Source organism: Anarrhichthys ocellatus, unplaced genomic scaffold (genome assembly GCF_004355925.1).
Source record: "Anarrhichthys ocellatus isolate YVR2014 unplaced genomic scaffold, GSC_Weel_1.0 scaffold12, whole genome shotgun sequence".
NCBI lineage: Eukaryota > Metazoa > Chordata > Actinopteri > Perciformes > Anarhichadidae > Anarrhichthys > Anarrhichthys ocellatus.
In genome coordinates, this window is record NW_022280042.1 from 8,148,744 (window position 1) to 8,165,801 (window position 17,058).

Sequence of the window (17,058 nt, forward strand, 5' to 3'; positions counted from 1 at the left end):
TGCATGTGCATATGCATGCACCAAGTTTTACTCGCACGCATAAATATACACGCATCCACATTCGCAGAGAGCGGCACACAGATGCACGGATACAGTTTCATTCTGTCTTCTAGAGCTTCTTCTGAAAGGCCCCACAACCATATTATCTTCTATATTTTATGATGCATGAATGCATGCAGATTTAAATGTGTCGTACGATAAACTGACTCCACGAGAAGAATAAGCAAGAAATAAAAGTGGTGAGATGTAATCCATGTATGTGACATTTGACAGTAAATGTGAATTTTGTGACGTGTAAAGTTGATTTTGTCTCTTCTTTCCAGATAGAGTTTTTCTTCTGATCTCTGGTCGATGGATTTGTCACTGACGATACAACAATATTTTAGTAAGTCGGCCTTCCTCTTTTCCTCACCCTGGAACAGACATCACATCCGGATCCTCGTCTGTTCTATTACTGAGAAGCGTTCGCAGCATGTTTCTCTGCAGTAATTAGTCCCAGCGCCCTAAATGTGTATTAGTCCACTGCTGAAAATAGTCCCAAACAAATGCCCAATTTATTCTCGTTTGAGAGATATTTGCTAAAAACTGCAGTGACCAGCTGTTTAAAAACACTTTTAAAACATCATATCTTCAGTCTGGGGCCACAGACAGAGTAGCTGAAAAGTATTGAGAGGCAAACTAACGCATTGGTTTTAGTCTTTTCATAAGAACAAATATAGAAGATTTTATTTCCTATGCATCTCTGGTCTCTGTCTCCTGCCTCTCCTCTGGTTGTTGGCCCTCCTCACTGGGGGGGCCCCCTGTGTTCTTCATCACACACTCTTGTTTTCCTCTGCAGGCTAGAACATCGAGTGAAGCATGGGTGACTGGAGCTTTCTAGGGCGGCTGCTGGAGAATGCTCAAGAACACTCCACTGTGATTGGAAAGGTGACCGATGGACTATTGATAAATATGAAATGATGTGACATCAGGTTCACCTCCTTCTTCCCACACAATCTTTAGACACCCGAAAGGCCACAATTTAGAATATTTCATTTCACATTTCTGTGTATTTGAACTCATTGAGACCTTGTCAGTCTCCACCTGGACTGACTGTTTTTAATCCTTCCTCCCCAGGTTTGGCTGACCGTCCTCTTCATCTTCCGCATCTTGGTGCTGGGCGCAGCGGCCGAGGAGGTTTGGGGCGACGAGCAGTCCGACTTCACTTGTAACACGCAGCAGCCCGGTTGCGAGAACGTCTGCTACGACGAGGCCTTCCCCATCTCCCACATCCGCTTCTGGGTGCTGCAGATCATCTTTGTCTCCACGCCCACCCTCATCTACCTGGGCCATGTGCTGCACATCGTCCGCATGGAGGAGAAGAGGAGGGAGAGGGAGGAGGACCTCCGGAAGGCCGCGCGGCACCAGGAGGACCACGACCCCCTCTATCGCAACGGGGTCGGCAATGGAGGAGGCGGGAAGAAGGAGAAGCCGCCAATTCGCGATGAGCACGGGAAGATCCGCATCCGCGGGGCGTTACTGAGGACCTACATCTTCAACATCATCTTCAAGACTCTGTTTGAGGTGGGCTTCATCCTGGGACAGTACTTCCTCTACGGCTTCCACCTGAGGCCGCTCTATAAATGTGGCCGCTGGCCCTGCCCCAATACTGTGGACTGCTTCATCTCCAGGTTAGACTGTAGGATGTTATCTTTGTGTGTTTGTTCATTTGAAACGCAAAAAACAACATGGAAGCGTAGCTCCTACCCTCCGGTTCCTCCTCAGGTTGGCTCTGTCAGCACTGTTGCTCTTTCTAGCACTGTTCCTGCTGTTAGCAACGTTAGCTGCTGGCCGCTAGCTCAGCCATCACCACGTTGAGAGCCGCGTGAAGGCAATCCCTCGATATCCCTCATATTCAAAACATCAAGCATTATGTGTGGAAAAGGACGTAGCATTTCCTCTGTTAGATATATTCTCTATTAATACATTTGTGAATTAAATGTGGTTTTGTTCGTCTGTTGTCGCAGGCCCACCGAAAAGACCATCTTCATCATCTTCATGCTGGTGGTTGCCTGTGTCTCTCTGCTCCTCAACCTGCTGGAGATCTACCACCTGGGCTGGAAGAAGGTCAAGCAGGGGGTCACCAACGAGTTCGCACCCGGCGGTGAGTCGCCGCTGCAGAGTGGGGACGAGCCAGGGGACACGGAGACGATCCCCAAGCAGACCTCTCCGCCAGCGCTCGACTGTTTGCCGGCGTACGCCAGCGTGAATGTGGTGAGGGTCGTGGCAGAAGAGGGAGGAGCCGCAGGGATGTCCTTAAACACCGCCTCCGGGCCTGCCAGGCTCAAGGTGTACGGCACGGCGTACCACCCAGATGACTTCCTGCTGGAGGCGCTGCCCACTTCTTTTTATGGCGGGAAAGTGAGTGTCGGGAGCCACGAGCAGCTGATGGCAATGGAGCAGAACTGGAGCAACATGGCGCTGGAGCTCCACAATCTGGAAGGAAAAAACTCCTCCTCCTCCTCCTCCCCTCCTCATGTTCCCTCTCCTCCCAACTCCGCCTCCTCCTCTCCTCACGAGGAGACCACCCCGCCACTTCCACAAGGGGAGCAACACTCCACGTTTCCTACACTTCCTCGTCACACCCCCCTTTCCCCACTCGCACCGAAGGAGGCGGCGGCGGATGAGGACAACACGCCCCCTTATATGGTCCCCCATGACGACTTCACCGTGGTCACCAGGGCGGAGATGCATCCGCCTCCTGCTTCCGCCGCGAGAGACGTCCTGAAGCCGAGTCGGTCCAGCCGAGCTCGCCCCGACGACCTGGCGGTGTAGCTAAAACACACACACTCACACATTTCACACAACCATGCAGACATGCTGTGTACACACAGGAAACCTACATAAGCATTCTCTCTTCCCACATATGCACAACAAGCATAAAACCACACGCACGCATGTCCTCCAGCAACAGACATTCCTGCAAGGAAGACGCGCAAAGCACGACCACATCCAGCTGGAGGTGGCTGCTTATTTTAATCTCACAATTATGAACTAGGAGTAGGGATGGAATGAGTTTGGCCAGACATGAGCTCCTATTGAAACTTAAAAAGAGAACGTACAAAAAAAGTAATAAAAATAAAAAGGCTAGCTGTTTCCCCTTTCGAACTATTCCGTTAAACACTACAAGCAGCACTGAGGATCTCCAACATGGCTACATTCTTCTTAATTAAGAGCCAACAGGCCAAAGGACAGGGGAGCTATACAGGGAGTTACACATACTCACACACACACACACACACACACCTACAGTATATATATTTATATATATATATATATATATATAGCTAGCACACACACGCAAATAAGGAAAGGTTATTGTGATGATGATGATTGGACTAACTAATACGTTTGGGAGCATAGAGGCAGCAATGCTATATTCTTTTATCTTTCATTTAATTTAATTTCTTTGCCGGGAGACATCTGAGGAGAGGTTTGCACTTTTGTTTCTTTATTTTAAAAAAAATATTTTTTTTTCTTTGTGACGTGATGATGGAGCTGAACGGTCCGTGGCGTCGCGTTGCGTCTGTCCGTGTGCGTGTGCGGCGCTCAGCCAGCCTGTAGTTTCAATGAAGAGAGGGATGCAGTGACAGAGGAGAGCGATAAAGCAGTCCCACCCTGAGACTAGTCCTTAGGCTTCACAGGCTGTGTGTGTGTGTGTGTGTGTGTGTGTTACCTTAATCTTGTTTCAGTGTTTACAAAATGACATCTCTGCAGTTACATCAGGGTAAACTATATAAAGTATATAAATATGTAAATATATAATGATTGATAGTATTGACAGGCACCACAGGATGTTTTACAGAACTTCCTACTGGTTACTGGTCAAGCTGCAAATTTATAACGACTTCTATCGAGAAAATCCAAAGTGCTTTCGCGTTTTTTCTGACATTGGCCCCACAGGTCACTTTATGCGAAGCTCCGGTGTTAGAAGACTCGAGGTAATCTGTTAAAAGAGTACACGATCAAGGGCTTAAACTACATTTACAGTAGCGCTGCAGCTTGAACAGAGCATACGAATCGGTACAGCTTCTTTCTGACGCTTGTGTTTGCAGTGTGTTACAGAACTGTGGAGTTCCCCCTAGCTCTTCTGTATAGGAGGACTCTACGTTCCTTTTCCAGACTAGCTGTAGGTTATACAGTAGATTTTAGATTTTTATTTTGAAAAAAAAAAAAAAAAATCAATATGATCTTTAAAAAAAAAAAAAAAAAGTGCTAACTTTTATTTCTGCTGTCAGTTCTTCACAGACATCCCACATAGGAATGTTCATTTTTTTTGTTCTTCTCATTAATTCCTGCCGACAACGACAAAAACAAACAGAAAATGGCCGATATAAATTTCCTCCCCAGCAGGTTTAATTCATCAAATCAAAGCATAAGTGTTTTTATTCAGGAGTAGAAATGCCCCCTATGAGCAAGTCAACAGAGCAGGGTTTGGTGCAAACAGTGTTTACGTATTTGTATCTCTTTGCGTTTCTCTCTGAGCAGAATATTAGTTGATTATACTTGAAAGAGTACTACGAGTATACTAGAAAAAGCGCTAGTTTATACCACATGTGCCTCAATTAGCATTTAAACACTGCAGGCAAAAATAACCAAATCAAAGTAAAGTCTGATTCCACATTTAAATACAAACAAAATGTTTGTTTTTTTAGTTTGATCAAATAATCTTAACTCAAGGTCTCCTTACTCGCTTTCAACCACATCTCACGGCCTTTGTGTTTTTTGTAGTCTTGCTCAGGTCGGGTTAAACGTTTTACCACCAGGTAAATAACCCGTGACATAGTCTCGGGTTCATCCTCCTTAGAAGAAGAAGTCATGCTGCATGAGTCACATGTTAGAGTGACTCCATTAATGTTTCTTTTTAAAACGAATCTATATATTGGGAACGTTGCTCATCTGCATTCATGGCAACTTGGAACGTGTACATCAGCTCAATAGTGAATTCAAATTCTTCGATATGCTGCGTCTGTTCTCTAAAGGTCAAAGGTGACATTACTTTAGAAGTCATACGACATTGGTCCCAGTGTCTCCACACGCACGTTATATTGTATGTGGTCACTTCTGAAGTTAGCTAATCTTAGCAAAACGCCAGCTAACTAGCTAACGTATAGCTAACGCTCCGTAAAGAGGGAGGTTTGCTCCCTCCTTATTTCTACGGTAACGTTAAATAGATTTATAAAAAGGACAGATTGGTTGGTTTTTAAGACATGAAGATATGATAAGATATGTCTTTAGCCAGAAGAGATCTTGGCTAACGTTCCTTTTGTTTGGATTTTCTCCGTGAAGCTTCGTGTCGCCCCAAAATAACTTTTGCCGTAATTTATTTTGGATGTAAACGATGTCTAACATCCCAACGGTAAAAGGCACCTGAGTAAAAGTCATCATCGTGAACGTATCCTTCCACTGCGTACTGTAGTCCTAGCTGACGGCTTCGAGACGCTATATTGCCCGACGCCCAGAAACTCGAATACACACGGCTAACTGAAACATCCAAATCAAACAGCGCCGTCGTTAAATAGTGTTCGTCTGTTACATTTGATCCCTCTGTGGTCTGTCCCTCAGTCGCGCTATGAAGCTACGCTGTGATTTTAAGTTTAACAAAGAGGTCAGTAGCGTGTCGAGCTGTATTTTTAGAAGTCCTAATTTGAAAATGTACCATTTCCAAATTGTCATGAATGCAACCATTTAAGCAAATGACAAATGCGGTAGGATGCAGATTTGTACTTATTTACAACAAGTTTTCTAAAGATGGGATGAACCATAGACCGGTTCTATGCTGTGTCGGATGTTTACACGTCTGATCAAACTGAGGTGCCAATAAACAACTTCAGCACACTACGGCAACTGAAGCACATGTTGTGTTAGATTTAATAAAAGATATTTAACAAACCAAAGATATTTGTGCCAAAGAAATCACGATACATGAAGGAATTTTTAAAGAGCCTTTGCGCGGGAACCTAACAATCATGGCTCCGCCCATGCGATCAGTTTAACAACCCTTCTGGGAATGGACAACTACAATAACACTTAAAAAAAGACGTTGCGTCGAGCGTCGTCTCTAAAAGAGAACAAGGTTCATTTTACTTATTTCTATATTTCTATTTCTATTTACTTATTTCATAACCTTGTTGTAGCTGTTCTTAGTACCTTTGATATGTAGATATAGAGTTGCACAGTTAGTTATAGGCCACTGAAGATATTATAAATGGAAAAAAAAAGGGTGTCCTTGGAGGAAGGATATTAACATATTTTTGTTTATTTATGGATATAACACTATCAAATTAGACTTGCGACGGACAAGAAATGAATCTAAAGTGATTGTTCTTTTCTGTCCTGAATATCGATTGGGAGACTTTTGGCTATTCCAACTTTTACACCACGGATGTGCCATGAATCAAAAACCATCCCGCGATGGAAAACAGACGTTGTGTGATGGGATGTTCATGGTGCCCCCCCATTACTCCTGCTGTAAAGCGACAGTCTTTGAAGAGAAGTGCCTTGCGTCTGAACCTTTTTGTTAAGGAACATGTTGATGTAAATGTTCATTTACCTCAGATGTTTACAGAGCTGTTACTGAATAAACTTTTTTTGTACCAATAACTGTTTCCTGCCATGGTTGGCGTTTTCTTTTTGGATTTTCTCTCTCTTCTTTTTTATTCTGATTTCAAGAACCCATGATTTACAAATCATGGGACAAAAATACAAGATAGATGCCTAAACATTGTGATGTTTAAATCAAAATACTGAAAACCAATGGCTGGATTGTGAATGCATTTCCTGCAGCTGTTCATGGTCCCCAGAGGATGAATGTTTTGGTGACCCTGTGCCCTTTCCTGCCAACTGTTGCCAATATCCAGCTAAAATTTCCACTTGTCCGAGAGAAATATCAAAATCTAACATGCAGATTGGGATTGAATTTATTGATTAGATTCATGCTCCCCAGGGGATGAATCCTTTCCATTCTGGACATTTGTTTTTTTCTACCTGAGGCTAATGCCAGTTAATGTTTTTCAGTAAAGCAAAAGGAAATAAATAAAAGAATGCATGCGTAATATTTCAGCATCATCACAGCATATTAATATTACTTGATAGCCGGCCGCTCTGTGTGCGCGATGAAAACACGTACTGTCTGCTATGCATGTGTGTGTTTGCGGTGGTGTTTCTATGTGCACATGCATGTGTGTTCTGGTGTGTGTGTGTGTGTATGAGCTCATGGCCTCGCCCATTAAGCTGTGCTGAGGCCAGCACTTCCTTTATGCTCGCTGAAAGTCCTAGGGATTTTGGCTGAACAAAAAACCTCTCCAGGGAGTGAAAAGGCCTTGAATGCCTGCTAATGCCGTCCGACCTCTGGGCTCTTGCAGGCTGCTGCGTACATGTCCATATGGTCCAATATGAGCACGGACAGTTGTGAAAATACTGTATTTATTTTAATAATGACAGAAACCAGGAGTCCCAAATTAGATAACCACCATTTTTAGACATTTTGGCCCTAAACGTTATGACTTGTGGAGGGTTTAAATTTAATTTAACATTAATTTCCATTAAAATGTAACAAATTACAAAGACCCAGCACACTGACAGATATGCAGATGACTGCATTAAAAACTAAAAGCATAGGTCCGTTGACTGTATTTTCTTGCTGAGAACATCTCGTTCTGTTTTTTAATTCGAGAGCCAATCTGTCTGGGATTCTGTCGTGGCTCAGCTGGTCGAGTGCTTCGCTCTCAGTCTGCACGACTATGAGGCCTCTCCGTGCTTTACGCGGCACTACTCGACCCCGGTGACTGAAGGAGGCATGTCTTTGTACCGCTGGTTGTTGTCATCCAGCCGGTTTCTTTGCGAAAAATAAAAAAATAAAGTTTTGGCCACCAGCAATTTGTCACATCTGTCTACATCTGTCTACATCTGCGATTCTGATTGAAATCCGTGAAAAGTCACTGCAGGAGCAGCTCCCTCTTCAGGTGATCTGAGTAGAGAGCTGTCTCCATAAATTGCTTCTCTTTTGAAGCATATTGCTTGCTAATTGCTTCACAGAGCTCAGTACACTACAGACAACATTAGTAAATGGAGAGAACCCCCCCCCCTGCATTCAGACTTTCACATTCATTTGTACAGTAGGTCCTCTAGTGGACAAATGCTGTCATTACTTCATACATTTACTTTGGATTTTGTTCCCCATTATTGTTTTTGATTCACACCCAAACCGACAGCAAATATTGTTGTGATTGTAAGTTACTTTAAGTGGTCAAAGTATGTTTACAGGGAATCATAGACATGGGCGTCATAGAAAGTGTTACCAAATGTTCTTTTTATCATAAAGATATCATAAGATGTTGACAGAATAATCACTGAAATTGACTCCAGTATGACGTTTTCCACATTTTATTCATTAAACAACTTAAACTCCACGATGCATGGGAGGGAAGGAGTTATCAAAAGCTTACACATGTAGTTCTTCCCTCTCTCTTCCACTCTCTAGTGTGACTGAGAAACTACTCATTGCGACATCCCAACAAGGCGTTGGTAATGGGGAGAGGGTGAGGGGCTATCCTGCTCATAGATAGTAGCATGGGGGACTCGTACTTGTAATGCTGCGAGCCCTTGAACAACTGGATTCCTTCCGCATCGCACAGAGTGGCGTCGATGCCGGACAAGGGCAAGGGATATTCGGTCACGGCCCTGGGTGTGGCGATAAGGTCCACGTACCGTATCATATTTCCTGTTGGAAGAAAGATGTTTTGTCAACATTCCAAATTCACCAAAAGAGATATAAGAACTCCGTAACCTTACCTTGGATTACATGAACCGTGTGTTCATTTGGACAGACAAAAGCGGCGTCCACGTGTCCTTCGATTCCGAGCTCCTCCTTCAGGGTTTTAGGGTAGCCTTCAATCAGGGTGTAGTGAGCCGCTGTTTTGTAGATGTAAACTTGATCATCCTGCAGGGGTTTGGCAGCACGGGAGGCAATTTTAGTATTAACTTCAACACGCACGCATAGACGCGTCAAGGTTTTTTTCAAGAAGTTTTTCCGGTTACTTCAAAGTCTACCTTGATGAAGTACATGTCGTCGGCGTGGGAAAAGACGGCGTCTACCCCGTTGCTGATCTTTTTCCACGCCCTGGTGATTGGGAAGGCGTGGAGGCCGCTACTACGGGTGTCCAGGCGCATGTACATGGAGCCTGAGCAGATGGAACGGACGTCTTGTGAGCGCTTTAGAGCAAGCTTGAAAGAAATTATCAACCCGAGAAAAAAAAAATCCAAAGGAATAGCTTTGCATATTGGGAGGTATGCTTTTTAAATTTAGGTAAGATGACAGGGAGTTAGATGAGAAGATCGATACCACTCTCATATATGTGCGTTAAAGACAAAGCTAGAGCCAGCAGGTGATTAGCTGTAGCTTAGCATAAAGGGGGAAACAGCTAGCCTTGCCAAAGTTAAAAAGAATGCTTCTAACTAGTTTTAAAGCTTAACATTAAAGCTAAAGTAGTAACTAAAATGTTATATCTCGTTTGTGATACTAGCAGCTCTACGTTTAGCATGTTAGCGCAGTAACTAGCTACAAAGTTCAGCTGATGCTGATGGGGGTGTCATTTTGTAAGATATGGTCGTTATATCTCAGGCTCGTTTCTTCCTGCTTCTGGTATTTATGCTAAGCTAAGCTAATAGTATCCTGGCTCTAGCTTTATACCTCTAACTCTCAGCAAGAACACAAATAAGCCTACTGTAGTTCCCAAAATGTTGAGCTATTCCTTTAAAGACTACTTTTTTCTTCTTCTTTTTTTTACTTTACCTGCAAATGAATAACTTTTGCCTGCATCATCAGTGGTGATGGCATCTAACTTGACCTCACTGCATTTCGGGACTTGGTAGTTACCTCCATGACCTGTAGTGAAACACAGACGATTACGCGATTACCCGAAAAATAGCTCTGCACTAAATCACTGGAACCGAATCGACAGAGGAAACCCACCGAAGTCCCGGCACTTCATGAAGTAGTGGCGGATGTCCTTGGGGTAGGAGCCGCTCACCTCTCCGGTCACCGGGTTGAACCTGGTGAAGTTGTGTCCGTGGAAACAGTAGTAGTGCTCCAGCCAGCGTTGAGCGGAGGTGCAGACGGGCAAGTGGGCCCACGTCTTGATCTTCACTATCTTTGTGGTAATATCATACACATGCACATCATGTCCTGTGGGGGGGGAATAACATAGTTTGAGTTACCAATTATCTATTTACAGCAGCCTAAGTTAATAAACTCATTCTTTCATTTATTAATTTTAATTTAAACATTATTTAGTGAGATGGATATCTTTACAGCGAAGGCCAATGTACCCTTGAAGAACAGAACCGAGTCGGCCATGCACTCTCCTTTGGGACACTCCACGGCTGAATCCAGATGCGAGGGGACTCCTGGGAAGTCCTCCTGGATCTCTTTGGGATAGCCGGCCTCCAGAGTGTGGTTGTAATAGCTGAACACCTTGTCATCCTGGAGGTGACATTAGACAACGTGTAGGTACAGAGATATCTGGAGCTGAGAAAAACGAACGCACCTTGGGGACCATACCAGGAAGAAATAGATGTGGTCGTGGTCGCCTGGGTTGTCTGCGTTGTGCATAAGGAAGGCGGCGTCCACGTGGCCGATGTGATGGATGTCATCAAGCTCCTTGAAGAACTCATTGGAGAGCTGGGCCTCACCGTGGAAACCATTCCACAAGTGGCCGCCTGAAGGGAAAACATCCACTTTGTCAAGGCAATCAATCAATATTCAGTTTGGGCCTCTGGCTCAGGCACTGAGTAGACTACAAAGTATTTTTAAATCATCTTGGTATGATAATGAAGGCACCACTTGTGGTATTTCTGCAGACGTGTAAGCATCAGTACATATGTTACTGGGTCAGATTAAATGAAGATAGGACACAGCATTATTTAACTGTTATTTCCGCCAAACAAAACTGCACACTTTTATCGTGAATATCCGTGTGGAATGATGCCGTCACAGCCCAAAATGTCTTTAATACCATAGCGCAACATTTGAACATTACCTTTGCACAGACTGATGCTAATAAAGTGAATCACAGCAAAGATGGAGAGGTTTCAGTAGAGGCATGTTGAGGCGGAATCTACAAATTGGCCACTTTGGTACATTTGTGTACCGTCTGTGCCATTTGAAATGTTCTCAGGTAACTGTAAAACCAATTTAATTGAATGTATATGTCAATATAGGTAAAAACGACATGTAAAAACAACAAAAATCAACCATTTAGACCTCTTTACATATTCCCATTAAAAAAAGACATAACCCATTGGTCTATTTAACCAGCTCATGCCTGTATTGAAGGCCAGTATCACAATTCATCGAGACAGACCGTGTTATCACACACACGGGTGAGCATAGGTTGTTTATTAATGTCTTAATTAATGCAGACGGCTTGAATATGATCAAAAATGATTAAGAGACATTGGAGTAACGCTAGACATTAGCAGCGTGGGTACGCTAGCGTTAGCCATTAGCATCGTGGACACGCCCTCCAACACAACTCTGAACACACAACAGCGAAGGTAAGACATCTTTATGGTTATGACTGTTTAAAGTTGAATTTTATGTTCCTCTTCTTGCTGCTGGTTTAGTTTTGGACACGATATTTTAGACACTTTCAGAGTGACATATTGTTGGGCGGCTAGCATGAAGTAGCAACATTAACACAACTTCGCGCGCTGTTAGCGTGTGTTCGTTTAGTTGCTTGGTGTTGGAGTTTCGTTTCGTTTCTGTTAGAATGGGTATCATGAGCGTGTAGCCGAGCTTCATCCCGTTATGTGGATGTGCAGAAATAATATGTTGCTACATGCTAAACGTGTCATTTTCATGTGTTTGTTTTGATGTGAACTGCTTCTCCAGGTACCGATGTTATGTCGAAATCGGTTCCCCCGTTTAATAGTGTTTCCTTCCTGTTAAAGTCATAGCGCCCCCCTGTGGTTAGGTTTAGGTTATCAGCTATTTGACACCAAACCTGGTTCAAAAGGATAATGGAGAAAGACAATAACCCCAAAAGACAATAAAGTCCATCATTATTTATAGAATTATTCCAAACCTTTGAAGTAGAAAGTGTTTCCTTTCTCGTCTGGAGTGACGGCATCAAACTCAATGCCTTCACACCGGTCTGGTAGAGCAGCTTCTAAACAGAAATACTGAAAACTGAAATACTGGCAAATACAGAATATGTGTATCATTGGACAGAAATGAATGTTTATGTGAGAAAGCAGGGCTGTGAATTAATATGTTTATTTAAAACCCACCATCTACTGCTGTATCATTTGGCGGCCTGTGGATGATAAAAATAGATCTTTATTTTTCTGCAGTTCAGCATAGTATCAGATTACATTTCCAAAAATCCTTAAGTCACGACGATAGGAGGGTCAATCAGTGACACGCCACCAAAGTTATGCAACGGCTTTGCGCTGTATTTGTATTTGTTTGCATCGATCCAACTGGCGACCTTTGGGAGCCAGCAGATAGAGTTGTGACATGAATGCACCGTGACTTGCACGTTTCTGCTGAGGAGAAAATACAGGAAAGTAGGAATGATCCAAATTACAGAGGGGGGGACAAAATAACGGAAACACCATATTGTTCAATGTGATCCAATGAAACAAAAACCCAAAGTCACACCCACAGCCTCAAAAGTTGGCACTCTGAAGGAGCTATTTACAGGGTTATTGTATCGGTTTGCATTATACTATAAGCTATACTTTATTTGTACCCCCTGTATTTATAGATACATGCTCATATAATGCTGTGCTACATAACTGAAAATAAATTTCAAAGCATCTCGAGATCAGAATTAGAGCTAGAGCACCTATCACCTATTTTGAGCGTGAATTCATTTCAAGATTGAAGAGTTCATTAATACTCACACAGGTCCTCCATTGGTGAGGGCAAGTGCTAAGCACAGAAACAGGGTTTTGGGGAGCAGCTCCATGCTGTGAAGTCCTCGGATGTGGAGTCTGGCTGTGGAACAGAGTTGTAGCTGTGCAAAGCCCGCACACTCTTATATTGATGTGTGTGGGTTAGGTAACAAGTTGGGTAACTGTGTGTTTGTGTGTGTACATTGGAATTTTAGTTGTTGCAAAACGATGAGTAAGATCATTCACAATCTCTCTCTCTCTGGATTTCAAATGAAGTTATTGATTGTTCCGGTTAAAATGTTCCCACTCCTAGCTTTGTTTGATAAATAGATGTTCTAGAAATTGGGGCATATTGTTCTATCGTTTTTGTTTGGTGAAAGACTTTTCTAGTAATACACACACTTTGGGTAAACACGGCCACCAGAGAAACACCTAAAAGCCTAATAACCAGCCTCTTAGGTTAGGTGTGGTTGGGCAATAGCCCCGGTAACAACAGAATAATGCAAATAGATTTAAATCAAAGTTTAATTCTTTTTAGTCAGAGAAATGTATAGTACAAAAATCATTAAGCCCCTCCCAAGCTTGAGCAAACTCAATAGTTTGATCTGCTGATTACACGATAGATTGTACTTCTCAAATTTGTCTTGATTATTGATTCATGAAATGTTTTGCAATTTGGCCATAGTTCACAAAATGTCATTGAATATCATTCAGGCACACAGCATTATGGGCTGTGTACATTACTGTAGATCAATCGAGATTAGAACAACACTCGAGAGTAATTTAAAAGCATGCATTAGTACTTTTATCCACTATGTGTATCTTTTGTACTAAATAGATGTGATGAAAATAATTTGTAGTAATCTGCTATGATGAAAAAAGCATAAAGTACCATCATCAATTAAAATCGAATCAATGGTGTTCGACAAAATAAAGCTGGTTGGAGGTAGAGGCTGTACATTACACTCAAAGAAAAAGGATATTATTCTGCCTGCAATTACAAATTTAACCCTCTCGCCCTATCATATCAATTATTCTCGACTCTACGAGTTTGTTTCTTTCTCTGTCCTCAACATTCTCTGTGGTTCACTTGTAGCGGTAGATCTTGATGCAATGATTCATGCTGTCTGACACGACCAGGTGGCCATCAGGGAGCAGCGCCAGGCCCCTTGGGCTACTCAGGCTGTCGTTCACCAGAGGCCAGCCGACACCTTTAGATGGGTAGAGGAGAACACGGTAGTGCTGCTTGCCCCAGTCTGCCACCAGGACGTCCCCATCGTTGTCAATGCAGAGACCCCAAGGGCAGGTCAGAACTGGCCCCAAGCCAGAACACACCCCCAGGATTCGGATAGTGTTCCAGCCGGGCTCCAGGACCCGGATGCATGGGACACGTCCAGTCTCGTTTCCTCGTTCGGACACGGCCATTAGCCCAGTCGTGAGACAGGCTGCCACTAGGTAGGGCCTGTGGTACCCGGTCACCACCGTGCGCTCCAATCTGGCCCCGGTTTTAGGGTCCAGCTTGAGGGAAGTTAGGGTGCCACGCTTGATGTCAGCGACCAAGAACTCATCTTGACGCGTCACAGTCACCCCTCTGGGAGCATCCAGCTCTTCGTTGGTTGAACCAATCAATGTGCCTCCAAACGTTTGCAGGAGGCGTCCATGACGGCTGAACACCAACACAGCTCGTTCAGCAGCACAGGTCAGGGCAATGAGGCCCTTTGAGTTCACAGCCACGTCAAAGTAGTTGCAGATGCGGGAAGATCTTTCTGATCCCGTAGGAGACACCTGCTGCACAACATTCTTCTGGAGATCAGTCACCTGAATGCGGGCGTTTCCACAATCCACTACAAATAGTTGCCCTTTGACAGTTGCATGGACGCCACTTGGTAGGTTGAAGTCAGCGCGACCCGATCCTTGTTTTCCAAACTGTTTGACCAGAAAAGCTGAGTCTAATGCAGTTGAACCACCCTCTTCCTCCAGTTCCCCCAAAGCTGGCACAACTTTCTCTTTCTTGTCCTTGTTGTATTGCTGTGATTCCTTGCCTTGGTGTAATTTGTCTCCTTCAATGGCGGACATGGACAGAGATCTGCTCACTCGGTTTAAACTTGAACCCTGTGTAACACGAGTCTGGGATCTGGATTGTCGCTCACTAGAGCTCCTGTCAGATTCCGTGCCATTACCTTGTTGAAGAGTTGAAGGTTCAGAGGCAAGACGCATTCTGCAAACCTTCCTGATTCCTCGACGCTCATCCTTGTCACTGTTAATCAAAGAACAAAGTTTACCTGAGAGTTCAGTGGTGGACATTGAGCGGTAGTGCTCTTGCTTCAGGGATCCATTGACTGGAGTATTCACAGTATAGGTGTAACAGGAATCCTCACTGTCCACTGGGGATGGAGGGCTTCCACTGTCCATTGATGATTGATTTGAGGTCTTTTTCTTTGGTAGGGTGTGTCTAGAAAGTGGATGTCTGGTGGAAAGATCTACAAGACTGTGCGTGGAGAGTGAACCTTTGCGCCTAGTCTTTGGAGATATTGTCACATAACTGCTTTTTGCATCAGTTTCTTCAGGAGGGCAGGATGGTTCTTCATATGAGACCAAGACAAGGGCCTTTTGCTTCCTCTTACCCTTCAGCGTGGAGGGTCTTTTTGTACCAGTTTGCCTGCCATCAGATTCATCACCTTCAGATTCTCCTTGACTGGAGACCGGTGGGATAACAAGGAAAAGGTCTTGGCCCTGTGTGTCTGAACACACAGACTCCACTTCCTTGTCTTGGGATGACTTGGACACGCCACGACGTCTTGGTACGGGAGACTTTAAGGTGGGGGATTTGAGATCGTCCTCGTTCTCTGTTGAGCTTGACAGACGTAGTTTCCGGATAACACGCATGTTCCCACTGTTTGCCGTATTGCTCTCCTCTGGACTGTACTGATGCCCAGCTCTGTGTTGTTGTGGTTCCTTTCGAATTTCAAAAGGGGTATTGTTTGAAAATGCTTTATCCCCTGAGTGCAAGGCACACTTCTGTCCTTCGACACCACAGACACTAATTGGGTAGGTCATACTTTGCTCTCGAACATCAATTTCCCCTAAGCTTAGGGTCTTGGACGCAGGGCTTGTTAGGAAACTGACCCTTTTCATTGTTAAAGAGATCTCCCAAGGTTGGGTGACCTCTGCCACTCCTCTTTGGAGTTGATTTTTGTTGGATCCACCAGCGGTACCGCCCCACCTTTGTATCTGCTCCTTCAGTTGTCCAATTTTTCTAAGTTGCTGGTCAACAAGTGACTGGACAACTCGCACCGTTGCAGCGTTCTCCATCTTCACCTGACTGAGGTGCCGCTGGGCCTCTCGGTGGTCCCGCTCCACCTTCTCGAGAAGCCGTCGCTCCTCTCTATGAGCTTCAATCGCAGCACTGTCCAACTCACGGTTCACCTCGTCCACCTCGGCCTGCTGCCGCTCCCTGAGGCTCTGCAGTTCTCGTTCTCCTTGCTCCAGGTTGGAGAGGGCCTGAGTCACCCAGGGAGGTAGTGAAGTAAGAGATGTGGGTGTAAAGATGGACACCTGTGGGGTGAAGGATAGAGGAGGTGGGAGGGTCACATCTCTCTGTTTTGGAGTGCTGTGTGTCAAGAGGGCTGAGAACCCAAGGAGGGCTCTTCTCTCTGAATGAGACCGCACTAACATTGTGGATGGTAGATCGGAAAACTCTTGTTCTCTGGGGTTTTACCTTTCGCTACTTTTTGAGTATGTTTCTGTAAAGACAAAGAGAAAATGCAAATAACAAATGTGTTATCAAAACTCTTACAACAAAGCATTTATCAACATATTGGTGCTTTTTACCCTACGAGAACAACCAAAGAGAAAACGGGTCTAGTCTAGAACATTCATCCTGTAATGTTTTTTAAATGAACAATTCTATTTGACCAACCTGTTGACCTCGGTGTATCACATACACCATGTGACGACTTGTGTACACATTTCTGCTGCTGTTTCAAAACTGGGACACAGGTTCCCCTTTCGTTGCAACTTTATCTGTCCCTCACAATATTCAATGTCTCTAAAGACATTAACGTGCTCTCAGGTAACCGCTGTCCTGTTTCCCCGAGGTCAGCGTTGTATTCAGACTTC

The 17,058-nt window shown here is 44.2% G+C and overlaps 2 protein-coding genes across 3 annotated transcripts; one reads left to right on the forward strand and one right to left on the reverse strand.

Moving 5' to 3' along the window:
* Positions 1–768: 768 nt before the first annotated feature.
* On the forward strand, positions 769–2,826 carry LOC116386150 (gap junction alpha-3 protein-like). Its single transcript, XM_031852157.1, has 4 exons — positions 769–927; positions 1,117–1,670; positions 2,007–2,430; positions 2,650–2,826. The coding sequence occupies exons 1-4, from the start codon at positions 859–861 to the stop codon at positions 2,812–2,814; spliced, it is 1,212 nt and encodes a 403-aa protein (XP_031708017.1). The 5' UTR covers positions 769–858; the 3' UTR covers positions 2,815–2,826.
* A 5,582-nt stretch (positions 2,827–8,408) lies between these two features.
* On the reverse strand, positions 8,409–13,079 carry hpxb (hemopexin b). Of its 2 annotated transcripts, none has more exons than XM_031851998.1 (10): positions 12,949–13,079; positions 12,331–12,356; positions 12,126–12,206; positions 10,601–10,758; positions 10,369–10,522; positions 10,013–10,225; positions 9,833–9,925; positions 9,091–9,221; positions 8,833–8,980; positions 8,409–8,761 (listed from the first exon to the last, which is right to left on the reverse strand). In XM_031851998.1, exons 1-10 carry the CDS (start codon positions 13,011–13,013, stop codon positions 8,535–8,537), a joined length of 1,296 nt encoding a protein of 431 aa, XP_031707858.1. In that variant the 5' UTR covers positions 13,014–13,079; the 3' UTR covers positions 8,409–8,534. The 2 variants fall into 2 exon arrangements, with proteins under 2 accessions (XP_031707858.1, XP_031707857.1); XM_031851997.1 differs by having other exon boundaries at positions 12,126–12,209.
* Between the last annotated feature and the right edge of the window lie 3,979 nt (positions 13,080–17,058).